This window comes from Cetorhinus maximus, chromosome 3, assembly GCF_964194155.1.
Source record: "Cetorhinus maximus chromosome 3, sCetMax3.hap1.1, whole genome shotgun sequence".
Taxonomy (NCBI): domain Eukaryota; kingdom Metazoa; phylum Chordata; class Chondrichthyes; order Lamniformes; family Cetorhinidae; genus Cetorhinus; species Cetorhinus maximus.
Window position 1 is genome coordinate 112883172 of NC_135881.1, and position 13277 is coordinate 112896448.

General features: G+C 44.5%; 1 protein-coding gene across 6 annotated transcripts in view; it reads right to left on the bottom strand.

The window, feature by feature from the left end:
* Positions 1–13277, bottom strand: part of dgkb (diacylglycerol kinase, beta) — a 959831-nt gene that overhangs the window by 588256 nt on the left and 358298 nt on the right. For 2 of the 6 annotated variants that reach the window (XM_078535068.1, XM_078535056.1), the window contains one exon: positions 4494–4507. The exons of 2 other annotated variants lie outside the window; for them this stretch is intronic. In XM_078535068.1, coding sequence (XP_078391194.1) covers positions 4494–4507 — 14 coding nt within the window. Of the gene's footprint in view, positions 1–4493; positions 4508–10271; positions 10301–13277 lie in introns of all 6 variants that reach the window. 2 more of the 6 variants (XM_078535062.1, XM_078535044.1) reach the window with 1 other exon arrangement.

Below are 13277 nucleotides of genomic sequence, written 5' to 3' on the forward strand. Positions count from 1 at the left end.
AACACATCACTTCACACTTCTCGATATTAAATTTCCTCTGCTACTTGATTGCCCATTCTGCTTAACGATCTACATCATGTTGCAGGCAATTCTTATTATCCTCACTGCTTGCCACTCCTCCAAGTTTGGTAACATCTGCAAATTTTGAAATTTTACTCCACATTCCAAGAACCAAGTCACTTAAATAAAATAAAAAAGAGATGATCCGAGCACTGACTCTAGGGGAACACCACTGTCTACCACCTTGCAGTTCGAAAAAAAAAACAACCGTATACCACAACTCGCTTTCTGTCCTTAAGCCAATTTTTTTAATGCAATTGCACAGTGGCTCCCCTAATACATTAGCCTCAATTTTGTTATTGAGCCTTGTTAAACACTTTCTTAAAATCCATATGGACAACATCCACCACATTCCCTTCTTCAACTTCCTTGGTTACTTCATCAAAAAAATCATTTAGATTAGTCAAGCACAATCTGCCTTTTTCAAATCCATGCTAGTTTCCCTTCTCTCACGCTATGAACACAGGGAGAACTTTAAAAAAAAACATAGGCTCAAGGAGAAAGAAGCAGCCAGTCGTGCTTTTAAACAGGAAGCTACAAGGCCAAGCTTTTGCCTTTGCCGGAAAGAAAAGATGGCAGAATGAATGGAGGTTATTTTGCTTAAATCAAGCACTGATGGAGGCATGTTTGCAATTTTGTATTATTCCATGAATTAAGCAAACCCCAAATGCTGCTCTATGTATTCACCAGCTATTAAATAAAGTAGTTTCATGATTCATATCTGGCTTTGGCTTATGAGATATTTACTCGAGCCTTCTAGCCCCTTGCAATTTCTGTCATATTTCCATGGCTCCCAATTCACGGATCTCAGAGGAGCTGTGAACCATAGACTTGATTTGGGAACCTTTTGAAAGGTAAGTTCAAAAGGTCTTACCCCATGTCCCCATGACCTGTCCATGTCAACTCATGGGCCCCACCCAGCTCCAATGGCCCCTTATACCTTCCATGCCCATTCACCAAGTATAGACCCAGTATCATCCGGTCCCACCGCAAGTCAATGGACTTCTGGTTGGGGCACTGCCTCGCCCATGATGGGTTCCACCTGCAACAGGGCTGGAAAATCCCACCATATGTAAAGAACCAATGAACCCTATAGGAACAATGGCATATGTCAAACTGCTTAGAGAAAAAAGAAGGCACCCATCCTTAATTATTTGAAAAAAACTGCTGTTGCAACAACCCAATAAAAGTGCCAATCAAACAGACCATTCAAGTGTCAATGGCAGAAACTTTAAGCACTTCACACGTCTTAATCTTGTGTAAGCAAACATTGAGACATTGACAAAAGTGATCTCAGATAAAATAACTTATTATAACCTCAAAGATGTCAATCAAGCAAAGCCAACAGTTTTATTCAGCTGTGTAAACATGTTTGGTTGAGAGCCCCGACTCATAAAAATTTAACTTTGTGTAGTCCTGATTCAATTTTCATTTAGGCCTTTTAATAGGTGCCCAGCACTTCTGCCCAGGGCATAAAGCTGTTTAAATATTAAATTGGGATCCTAAGCCAGTTTGCCTTTTTCATGTGCACATGGACACTATGCCATATTGCACCATATGTTGACCGACCTAAACAACAGACCTAAAAAGAATCACTGCAAGCGATTCCAAACATAGACTAGGAAATTTTTGTCGGGGATTTATTTCACAGGACCCAAAAGAGCAGGAATGTGGCCTGCCACAACCTGTTCTTAGTCCCACATCCAGGATCAGCTTCCTGGGCCAATAGGTCCAACCAGAATCCTGGCCTAGACCCTGTGGAAGTACAGGTGTGCACTGCTTCTCCTATACCGTATGCCAGGGATGAGTGGGAACTTCCTCTCAGACATTCTGCCACCTCCCCTCTCACACCCAGCAGCTGTGTGTAGTTATCAGTCAGGAATTCCACATCTTAATAGGCCTACAGAATAGTCCATGTAAGGCATATTTGGGTTCTAGCTTAATCTCTTGTCCCTTTGGCATGTCCCCACTGAAGTTTCAGCAGCAGTGTTCTCAAAGAGCAAGACTTATTTGTTCCATTGACTTTAACAACATCGATATAACTTTCTAGGGTACAGTAATTCCCCTTAACATTGATTCAATCAACTTTGTTTTGTTATAATATTGCTGATAACATAGAGAGCATATATAATTTTAACGTTGCGACATTCACTACGACATCATTTGCACATGGGCCATTTGGTTTCCGCATGGATGTAGAGGCACCATCTTGATTTTGTTTGAGCTCCAGATCACATTCAAAGCTGACTTTACAAAATGGCTTGTAAGAGCAACAAGTAATTATTTTCAGGGGTGGGGGCTTGGGAAGGGGAAACATAGCACTCAGCCTGGACTGGGCGCTCTTCTGATTACTTTACAATCTTCCTGATAAGATAAGAGCCCAACATGTGCCCCCCATGCCACTTTATGTCACATGGACATACAGGCCCCATTTTGATGTTGTTTGGGGTTGTTTGAAGCTTGTGATTTAAGAGTTTAGGTAATTTAGTAATTCAATCCCTTAGAATCCATTAAAAACATCAAAAATACCCAATAATTGATGATAGAGCATCTAGCTGGTTGTAGTGAGAGAAAAATATTACTTTAGAAATGAAATCAGAAGTTTTAAAACATTTTGAGGCCGGGGAACGAGCGGTTGAGATCGGGAGAACGCTTTGGCGACCTCCTGCGAAAAGCTTGGCCTGAATGAGTCAATGACCTCAGAGGATTTGACAACATTGTCCCCAAAGTTCAATGCAAAATCATCAACTTAGCAAAGGAATTTGGCTTCGAAGAGAGGCTAACATGGTGGAATTGCTCAAGACCCGTGGAGAAGAATTGCTGAATGAGGATTTAATGTAACTAAAAGAACAATGAGCTGAAGAAAAGCAAACTGTTGAAACAACACTTCCTCAAATGTTAACAACAAAATGATTGTCAAAAGCTTTTCAACTTATTTAAGAAGCATTGGGAATCTTCACGGAGGACGATCCGAACAGAGAATGGCATTATTTTGTTAAGGTCATTGACAATTCTGCCTCTTAATCCCATTAACTCCAGCATTTGCTACCTCCACAACAAGCTCCACAAGCATCACTGGTGAGTGTTATCTTACTTGAAGTTATATTTCTTTTAAAACAAAACACATTTCCAAACATAAAAGTCATTTCATTTAGGAATGTACGTTACATATACAGTATTTCAACGTGTAATGTTTTTTTCTGACAAGAAATGTTCAACAGAACCTGACTCCAGTTTATACATTAATTCAAAGGGGAAAATCTGATTTGCTCGACCTTGTTTGTCTTAGAGTCACAATTTTCAAGAACACAACTAAGATATTAAGTGAAGAATTAAGTGCAGCTATTGGGAAGGATCATTGATATCTATAAGGGAAGGGGAAGTGGGTTGACATTATAGGTGCAAGTCCTTATCAAAAACTCAGTTCTGCAGAGAGCAAGGTCTTCACTCAGGCTGCTGCTTCCATATTTCAGATGCTGATCAGCCTGCCGTGAACTTCCAGCCTTTTCTGATTTCACTTTACATTTCTGTATTCATCGTTCTTCTCCAGCTGCCAGGCCACTATACAGGGAGGTTGGCATCGATCCAGCACCAGTAAAAAATTGAGTTCGAGTCTATCCTTCCCATATCATTTCACCACCTCAACTAGATATTTTGACGTGCTTTTGTTCTTATTCATTGCCTCATTGAGGTGATCTTCACAAATCATTCGCCAAGTTTTCACCTCTTTCCAGATTTCATAAAACCTGACTGGGGTCGGCATCCTGATCCATCAAATAATCAGAGAACATAGAAAGACATCGTTTAGGCCATCATGCCTGTGATGGCTCTTTGGCCGGAATCTTCCCGGTCCCTTGGACAGTATGGTGGGTTGGGCAACTATCTGAAAGCCTCGGCAGAATACTTCCCAACACTGTTCTACTTCTGAGCAGGTTTCCCAACGCAGGCTGCCATAGGGGTCAGCAGCCTACTCCATGGAGGTGGGTAATCAATTGATTAAGGGTCCAAGCAAGGGTTATTATTCCACATTAACAGAATGTTCCTAGCATTGGATGGGCTCCCCGCTGTGTCAGGAATCAGGCAACCACTTGAAGATAGCCTCCTGGCAGCAGGCTGGAGAGCCATCAGGGCCTCCAGTCAAACCCCCAATGACAGGGCCACAAGGCTAAAACAGCCATGGCCCATGACCACTATTGTTCCTGTGAAGGGGTTTCCCTCCACACTGATAGCCCCAAGAGATCTGGGCATTATTTTTTTCATTGTTCCGCAGCCATCCAAAAGCGACATGATCTTGAAGCACACTTGCACTTGAATGCCTGCCTCAGCAGTGCCCAAACCTGCCAGTGGAGCTGTCAGGAATCCAGTCCCGCAAGTCCTCTCATTTGGCCTCCGGCATCATTGCCCCACCCACAGTCCTCAAATGAATGTCAAACGTGGAGGCAGTCTGCTAATTGGCTGCCTCCCGTAAGGTCTTGAAGCTGTGAGGACATCAGACATCAGCAGGGTCGGGATCCAGAAATGCTCCTGACCCTTGATTATTGCTGAAAAAAAGAGACATGTCTAAACTTTTCATCTTGCACTTATCGGGCACTCGCAAGAATACCAATATAAGGGGAAAGCAACAACGTATACCGTGTGTGAAGAGAGTGATGATTGATTGACAAGTGGTATTACCATGGAGAATGCGCCTGTGATGGTGACTGGCAGTTAACTGCCAAGCATTGTCTAAATTTAAACCAAGCAGCTTGACCCTGATTGGTCAAGACATTGCCCTGAGGGATGAGTCAGTGAATGGCTGTCACTTATTTTGTTTAGCTGAAACAGACATGTTCTTTCTGTCTGCAAAGAACAGGGTCCTGTATATTAATATATGTAGCTTCCAGTACATGCTGGGTCAGAAGAAAGAATTGTCGGCAGTGGAGACCAGATTTAATGAAACAATGCATTTTAAAAGTCTAAGACCGTTATAAGATAGAAATCCAAAGTTCTGACAAAAAGATATCACAAGGATAGCCCAAGTTACATTTTCTCATTCCCTTCTTGTAATTTAAAAAAAGCAATAAGCTTTCATTAACTTTGAATGCTTAATTCAATTGAACACTCAAACCAAACTGGAATTGGAAATCTTTATCCTGCAAATGGCCTTGACTGAAAGAAATTAAACTTGAAAGATTTTTAAGAAATTCGTGACCCACAAAGTTGCAATTGTGATATTTGTGGTATTTGCTGCAAGAGAGATCTACCACTCTCGGCCCCCGAGGCACTACCTTTTATTTGACACAGGTTGGAATGAATAATGATTTTTGGGATTCACTAATAAAAGAGTTGGGATGCAACAGTCTCATCCAAAAGTGGACAGACTTTCAGAGTAAGGCCAGTCCCCCACTCAGAAAGACCCCAGGAATGAAAGAAAGAACGCAGTAAATTTTACATGTGGGGCGAAGATTCTGACCTGCCCATTCCTGGGATTGTGCTGCAAGAGTATGAAGCAAAATAGTATAATCCCAGGGCCGGATTTTCATCCTGGAGCAGGAATCGGGAGTTGAGGGATGCCTCCTGCGCCACCTTGGAGGTGCAATTGGTGGTGCAAACAGTGTTGTCATGGAACATTCTATCTCGGGGCTAATAAAGTTGATAAAGCCCTGTCGTCATCTTGGTGCAAGAATTGGAGAAAGTATTTTGAAGAACTTGTCAATAGTGCTGAAACTCTTGGCTGAACTTTGACCTGTGTCTTACCTGTGTCATTGCTGGCTAATTGTTGCCCTGGTGAAAGTTAGGTCAGAATGAAGAAACCCTCAGTAAAAACTCCCAACCCTTTACAGAACCCATTGCTGTCCTGATCTGCTGCCTGTGAAGATCCAGCTTTGAGGAGTCTGCTAGACCAGCCTTTCTCTGTTCTTCCCTGCAATTGGCTGAATTTTGCCAAGTGAGCATGCAGCATGTCTGCGCATCTCTACAAATGGACACAGCAGCCTAGCTTAGGGGCTCCATGCCACACTCAGACCTCAACTCTACAGCCCCTCACACTACCCCTCTCCCTACAACCACAACAGAGGGGGGCAAACACTGAGCAATCCCTTGGCAAATCCTGACCTTACTTCATCTTATGGCATGTGTTTTTTTTTTATTTATTCGTTCACAGGGTGTGGTTGTCACTGGCTAGGCCAGCATTTACTGCCCATCCCTGATTGCCCTTGCCCTTGTGTGGCCTTCAAAGGGCTCTGGCTTTTTAAAACATTGTCACATTGTGTCAATGCATGGCATCCTGGTACACACACAGCAACGGGGAGACCACCAAGCCTGTACACAGAACACCCATCACTGGTATTGTTACAATCTCTGGGCACCGATAACTTTTAATACAATATTCAAACTTCCAGTTATTAGCTGAAAAAAATCTCCAACAAGACTCGCAGCAACGATTCCACTTTAAGAGGGCCGCAACCGTTTCTCAGCAAGTTCAAAGAGCACCTTTTAAGCTCAGCTACCAGATTGCACAGGCCAAGAAGCCTCACACAACTGCAGGAACTTTGATTTTACCTGCTGCAAGCAGAATGGTGAAAATAATGTTTGGGGAGGCACAGGCAAATAGCCTTGCAACAGTTCCTCTTACAAACAACACCATGGAGAGAATTTTCTCCCTGCCAGGGGGGGTTGTGCAGGGGCGGGCACGCACACAGTCGGCGTCCCCAATCAGGTCCGCGCCGCCATTTTATGTGGGCGGGCCAATTAAGACCCACCCGTCACGACACAAGCTCAGAAGCACTGAGCGCTCCCTGAGAGGGTGGGGGGGTGGTTGGTGGTGGTTCCCCGAGTCGGGCGTGTCACGAAAGAGCACAGAAATCTCCCTGAGGCACAGAGGTGTTTCAATGTCACCTCACAGAGGTGACAGCGTCACATGAGCTGGGACATGCCAATGAACTTAAATGAAAAACTTTATTTCATTTATAAACCCTGCGTGAAACCTCATCCCGCCCGTGGATGAGGTTCCATGAAAAATGCAAAGGTCGCTTGGGCTCTTCGCCTGCCCGCCAACCTTAAGGTTGGACAGGCAGCTTTCTCAATAGCCTTAATTAGTTAATTAACGGCCTTAACAGGCCTTTGACAGTTCGGCGGGCGCACAGCCGACTCTGGTGCGCGCCTGCCAAACTGAAAATCTAAATGATGAATCAGTGACATCGGGGTGCACGCCCGATGTCACCCCATGTCATTTTACACTTAGGCAAGTGGGCCCCACCCTCACTCGCCGAGCCAAAGGTTCAACCCCATGAAGCGAAGAGGTGAGACAACTGCAGTTGATCAGGAATCCATGCTAGTGGAGCACCTGAAACGCACAACTGCTTTTGCTCTTCAAAATGATGTGAGTACTCAGGGACATGATGCACACACATTAGATTTTGTGTGATATATGTAGAAGAATCTGTTTTGTTCCCCCGCTTCCTGACCATGAAACAACACAGGGAATGTTGAGTGTGTTACAGGGCTACATGGAGGATAAAAATATTCCCTGGGATTGCATGGTTTGATTTTGTACCAATGGTACTTCAGCTATGGCAGGCTGCAAGTCAGGCCTGCGCATCTTGGTAAAGGGAATCGCTCCATCTGCTATTTGGACTCACTTCATGATTCACAGGGAGCAAATAGCAACAAAGAGCTGAGCACAGAGCTAGGTGAAATGTTGTTCCGCGTCACATCAATTGTGAACTAGATTAAACCTCACCTACTTCGTGCAGACATGGGATCTGATTATGATGTGCTGCTCTTTCACTGGCTATCGAGAGGAAGGGGACTGTAATGGTTTTCTGAACTGAGGGATCAACTACTTGCAGTTGCAATGGAATGCCGAAAAAAAGAATTCATTGATTTTCTCTGTGACCAAAACAAGCTGTGCCCCCTTGCTAATGTCACAGACATTTTGAGGAATTAAATGAAATGAATGCAAAAATTAAAGGGAAGAACACAAACATTCTTCAACTGAGTTATCAGCTGACAGCATTCGTGAAGAAAATTGCATTTTGGAAGAGTATTATGTTGAGGTTGAATTATGACTCTTTTCCCCTGCTTTCCGAGTTCCTCTTTGACAAAGAAATTGAACAGCGTCCCAGCCTTTTGATGACTGACCATCTCAGCCGCTAGGGGGGCGTACTTTTCATCATTTTTCCGTGATTTGGATTTGACAACATTTTCTCCGGCCCAAAATCCTTTTAAATGTCAACCTGAACTGGGTTAGCCCGCAGCTGAAATTGAAAAACTTATTGAAATTTCATGCAATTGCTTTTTACAATAAGTATTTTCCAGAGTTTCTTCAACAGAATTCCGGTTTAGTATGAAGACTAACTATCCTGACAGTGCAGTGCATGCATTGGAATTGATGGTTCCTTTTGCCATTACGTATTTGTGTGAAGCTGGATTTAGCACAAATCTCAATATCCGTCACGCTTAATATCACATCGGAGGTTAGATGTGCACTATCAACCACAATGCCAGATTTTGAGGGATTGTGTCACAACATGTATGTCTTTCATTTGGCCCAGTGCTTTTCGTATGTTTAAAATTAGTGTGCCCGCACCCCACCCTCCCCAGCTCAAAAACTGAAGGCCAACTTCCCCACCCCTCTCCCCAGTCAATAACTCTGGGGTGACACCAGGAAAAGGTTTGGGAAACACTGGGAACAGCTGACTGTGGTGGCTCACAAAGTCAAGAAGCTGTTTCTCTCTGTGTAACTGAGATATTCACTTATGTGTAAGAAAATGGCTTCCTCTGCCCTCTTCCCCATAACCAAATGAAACACATTAACCTTGCGTACAGGTAGAAATGCTAATTAGGTATTTTTGATCTCAACTTCCTTTCATCTTAGAAATAAATGGATAATTTACAACACAATTGTTTACAACTCAACACCTACAACATCTTTCTGGGAATTTGGGAGACTTAGGGTCTACTCATGCTACACTCAGAGACTGATACCATTATTTTCAAGTGTAAATATCTTGAATCTTGTTCTCAGTAAAACAGTCCAAGCATCCCACCCCCATATTCAACATGTCTGGGGGACATAGGGCATATGCTACTCCTCAACCTTGGGGGAGTGTGTCCCCAGGTCTATGACACAGCAGCCAGTGCTAATGTGTAAGGTTGCCAAAGAGGAGACGCAGTTTAAAACCAGGGGGAAGAGACTCCCTTTGCCATGCAGCACAGAATAGCCTCATCACCCTCTCCCTATTGTCACTGCAGGAGAAATGGACACACATCACCCATGGGCAGGAATGGACCGGGGAACAGGACCCCATTGCTGAGAGAAACACGGGCCAGGGAGGGGAGAGTGATAGAGATCTCTAAGGGCCCATCACGAGAATGTGTGGGTGATGGTGAATCCCCCAGTCCAGGTGCACAGGCTCATGGAAGAGGCCCTGGGAATGGTCCAGTGGTAGTTGTCATGATGGTGTATCTTGGGGAATGGTCATGTTTGATGGGGGGAGGGGTTGTAAAGTGGAAGGGTGGCACTGAATCTTTGAAGAAAGCCTAGTCTGACAGCATATCAAGCACTGGGTGTAGTGCACAGTCCTGTCAATGAGGAATGTTGAGGGTTCCTAGGCCTTTCTCTCATAAGCTTTGCTTGTGTCTCACACATGTCTTGCTACTGTGGTCCCACTCCCAGCAGCACCCCGGACAGCAAGAGGAGGGAAACTTTTCTGAGGAAGCATCATCACGCCGGACTAGCTCAGCAGGCACTAGTGCACATACTTGTACCTCAGTGGGTCCATGCATGGTTTTACAGTTGGGAGTACTGGGTGAGGGGCACAGAAATAGTGTGCAGGAGATATCTGAGGCAGGGACATCTGTGGGCAGTCCGCATTGGGCAGTTGCGATGATGCTCTGTGGAGCAATGAGGTAGGATCTCAGGAGTCACAGTTTGAGGCTGAGTATTTGGATCTGCAACAGCAGATGTCTGGCCATCTGGCAGAGTTCCCTAAGGTACCGAGAATTTATGCAGTGTGAATAGAGGAGTGTATGGTGCAGATGAGCTCAACCATGTCTTGGGATACTAACACAAGAGTTCCACTCGTGACAAAGTGGTTAGTCTGATGGAGAGCCAAACGTGGCAGCACCTGGAGTGCAGACAAGAACTGGGTCATGTCCTGCACAGGCTGCACAGCTCTCTTTGTAGCCTGGGCTAGTCAGTTCACTGAGCACTGATGTTCGTGGAGTACATGTGGAACTGCAAACCCTGAGCAGAGCACTCTCACAGGTGGCAAAATTGTAGCTGGAGGGGATGGCAGCTGTGCCCCAAGAGCAGACTCCTGCAAGCCTGCAGAGAGCACCGCAAGGGTTGAGGATATTCCACAGGTTGATGAGGGTTCCATACAGATTGAAGGAATCTCACCACCCTCGGCTTTCTTGGCCCGTCTGACCGGAGGAGAATTTGTGATCCAGGACCATTGACAGCAGCCACCCTGGTAGAGATGCAGTCAGTGCAGTTGTAGGTAGGGGCCCAATGGGTCCCTGTGTGATGAGGCCAACCCCCACAGTCCTCACAGCTGCATAGAGAAAGACATAAGCAGGCTGCCTGCACTTCCTCCGAGGTAGCAAGAGAAGCACTGCATAGGACTATCCATGTTCGTGGATATGTCCATGTTCATAGAACACTACATCACCAAGGGCACGGAGTGGGTCACTGTGGTGTCTTATCAATGTATGTAGATGTCCACTGCAATGCTAAAGTCACTGGTTTATGCAATGGTTTGCATACTATATACATATCTATTTCACAGGTTAATTACTATATACACCAGGTTCTCACTGGTGCCAGTGGAGAGTGCAGTCAATAGGCCATCCAAATGAGATGGTTTTATTGGGAAGGACGCTGGTGTAGTGGCTGTCCATGTGAAGGCTCAGGCTTCGTTCAATGCCAGGCATGTGTTCTCTCATCAGATACTCGGGACTTCCTCAGCTGAATTGCTGCTGGGTCAGTACGTTCTTTGCAACAGTAGCATCCTGCATAAATTCCTCTCCACATCTTCAGACCCGTCAGCTGCATGTCTTTGTGGTCCACCCTCCTCTGCCTTGGGATCCTCTGGCCCTTCTGTTCCACCTGCCTCCTCCAATGATATGTGGCTTTCCTCACACTTTGCCTCCTCAACCATTAAACCCTTCTTCTGGACCATGATAGATCACAAGATCATAAGAAATAGGAGCAGGAGTAAGACATTGGGCCCACTGACCCAGCTCCGCCATTCATTAATGTCATGGTTGCTCTGATTGTGGCCTTAATGCCCCTTTCTTGTCTGCCCCCACAACCCTTGACTCCCTTGTATATTTAAAATGTGTCTAACTCAGCTTTGAATACATTCAATGACCCAACCTCCAATGCTCTCTGGGGGAGAGAATTCCATAGGCTAATGACCCTTAGAAAGAATTCCTCCTCAACTCTGTCTTAAATGGGAGACCCCTTATTATGAAACTGTGCCCCTTAGTTCTAGCTTCCCCCAGGAGGAGGAACATCCACTCAGCATCTACCCTGTCAAGCCCCCGCAGAATCTTGTATGTTTCTATAATATCACCTCTCATTCTTCTAAACTCCAATGAGTACAGGCCCAACCAGCTCAACCTTTCCTCATGAGACAATCCTTCATTCCAGGAATCAGCTTAGTGAACTTTCCCTGAAGTATATCCCTCCCTAAGATCTAAACTATACACAGGTGCAGTCTCACTAATGCCCTGTATGGTTCTAGCAAGACTTCCCTATTTTTATCCTCCATCCCCCTTACAGTAAAGGCCAACATTCGATTTGCCTTCTTAATTACTTGCTGTATCTGCATACTGACTTTCTGTGATTGCAGCATGCAACGTTTGATGACCATTCAGGGGACCCTGGCAGATGAGTATTGAAGGGCTCCACCAGAGCGGTCAAGCCATCAAAATCTCATCTTGGGCAGGCCTACTGCAGGCTGGAGAAGCCTGTGTAAACCACGTCAGCTCAACAAATTTGGGAATACAGTGAGAGGCCCCTCAGGAGCTGCCTCAGGTGAATTGAAGCGATATTTTAAAAAATAATAAAGAGCAGAAAAAATTAATGGAACATGTCCCTGTTCATGTGAAACTGTCACATTGAGCAGGGACAAGTTTTTATTTCATTTGTATTTGATTTTGGGAGCCTCATCCCACCTGTGGGTGAGGTTTCCAAAAAAAATGCAAAGGCTGCTTGTCCTTTTCGCCTGCCCGTCAACCGTTCGGTTGAACGAGCAATGAAAAATTCAGCACAATTAATAAAAGGCCTATTAAGGCCATTAAGTTAATTGTTGGCGCGTGCGCGGCCAGCTCCGGCACCCGCCCACCGAACGACCTATCACGCAACTGCGCATTGACGTCAGCACGCTCGGCCAGTATCATTGCGTGTCATTTCACGCTGGGTCGGCTCGGGCGCGCACCCACCCGCTGAGCTAAAAATCTTGCCCCAGGAGTACTAAATCATACAAGTACTGTGATGGAGATCCAGCCAGTCTGGATTTTGCAGCTTTTCTAACATTCATTTTTATGATGGGCACTACTTAAGTGCAGATTCATGTTGTTGTACTGTACTGTACACTATTAAAACTTTTCTGCTATTCACACTGTGATTTCTTTATTGTTTGTTATAATCACTTTTCATCCTATTTTCAGGACCGAAGATTAATGTAATTTACAATACTTACACACTCATTTTATTTGAAATGTCACTGCTAACAGGCTTTAACTGCTAACAGTTCAGGCTGCCAGCTAAGTTAAAATTAGATATGCAGGGTGCCTGGCAAATCAATTGACACAGGTTACAGACAGACTACCTACCCCTTAGTTACAGTTCAAACACTTGCATCCAGCCTTAAATGCTTCTCAGATGATGTGAGGAAGGAAGAAGTAGCAGCAAATTTGGATATAAATTCAATTTTTCATTCACATCTATATTTATGATAGGAAATTTTTGCTCCGATCAATACTGTGGTAAGTGAGGAACAGTTTTTCTCAACAAGTGTACAAGAGGTAATCATTCAAATAATATTGCAAAGGTTTGATAAAGCTATGGCAGGTAGCTAAGTATATGTTTTGAAATTATGCTCACTGAACCTACTAGAATGTATGCTACCTCCAAAAGAAAAGCTTGCATTTCATGACTTGTTTTCTTGCCATGTATTCCAGTGTGATTAAGAGACACTGAATAACTGCCAGTCATATTCATTAGG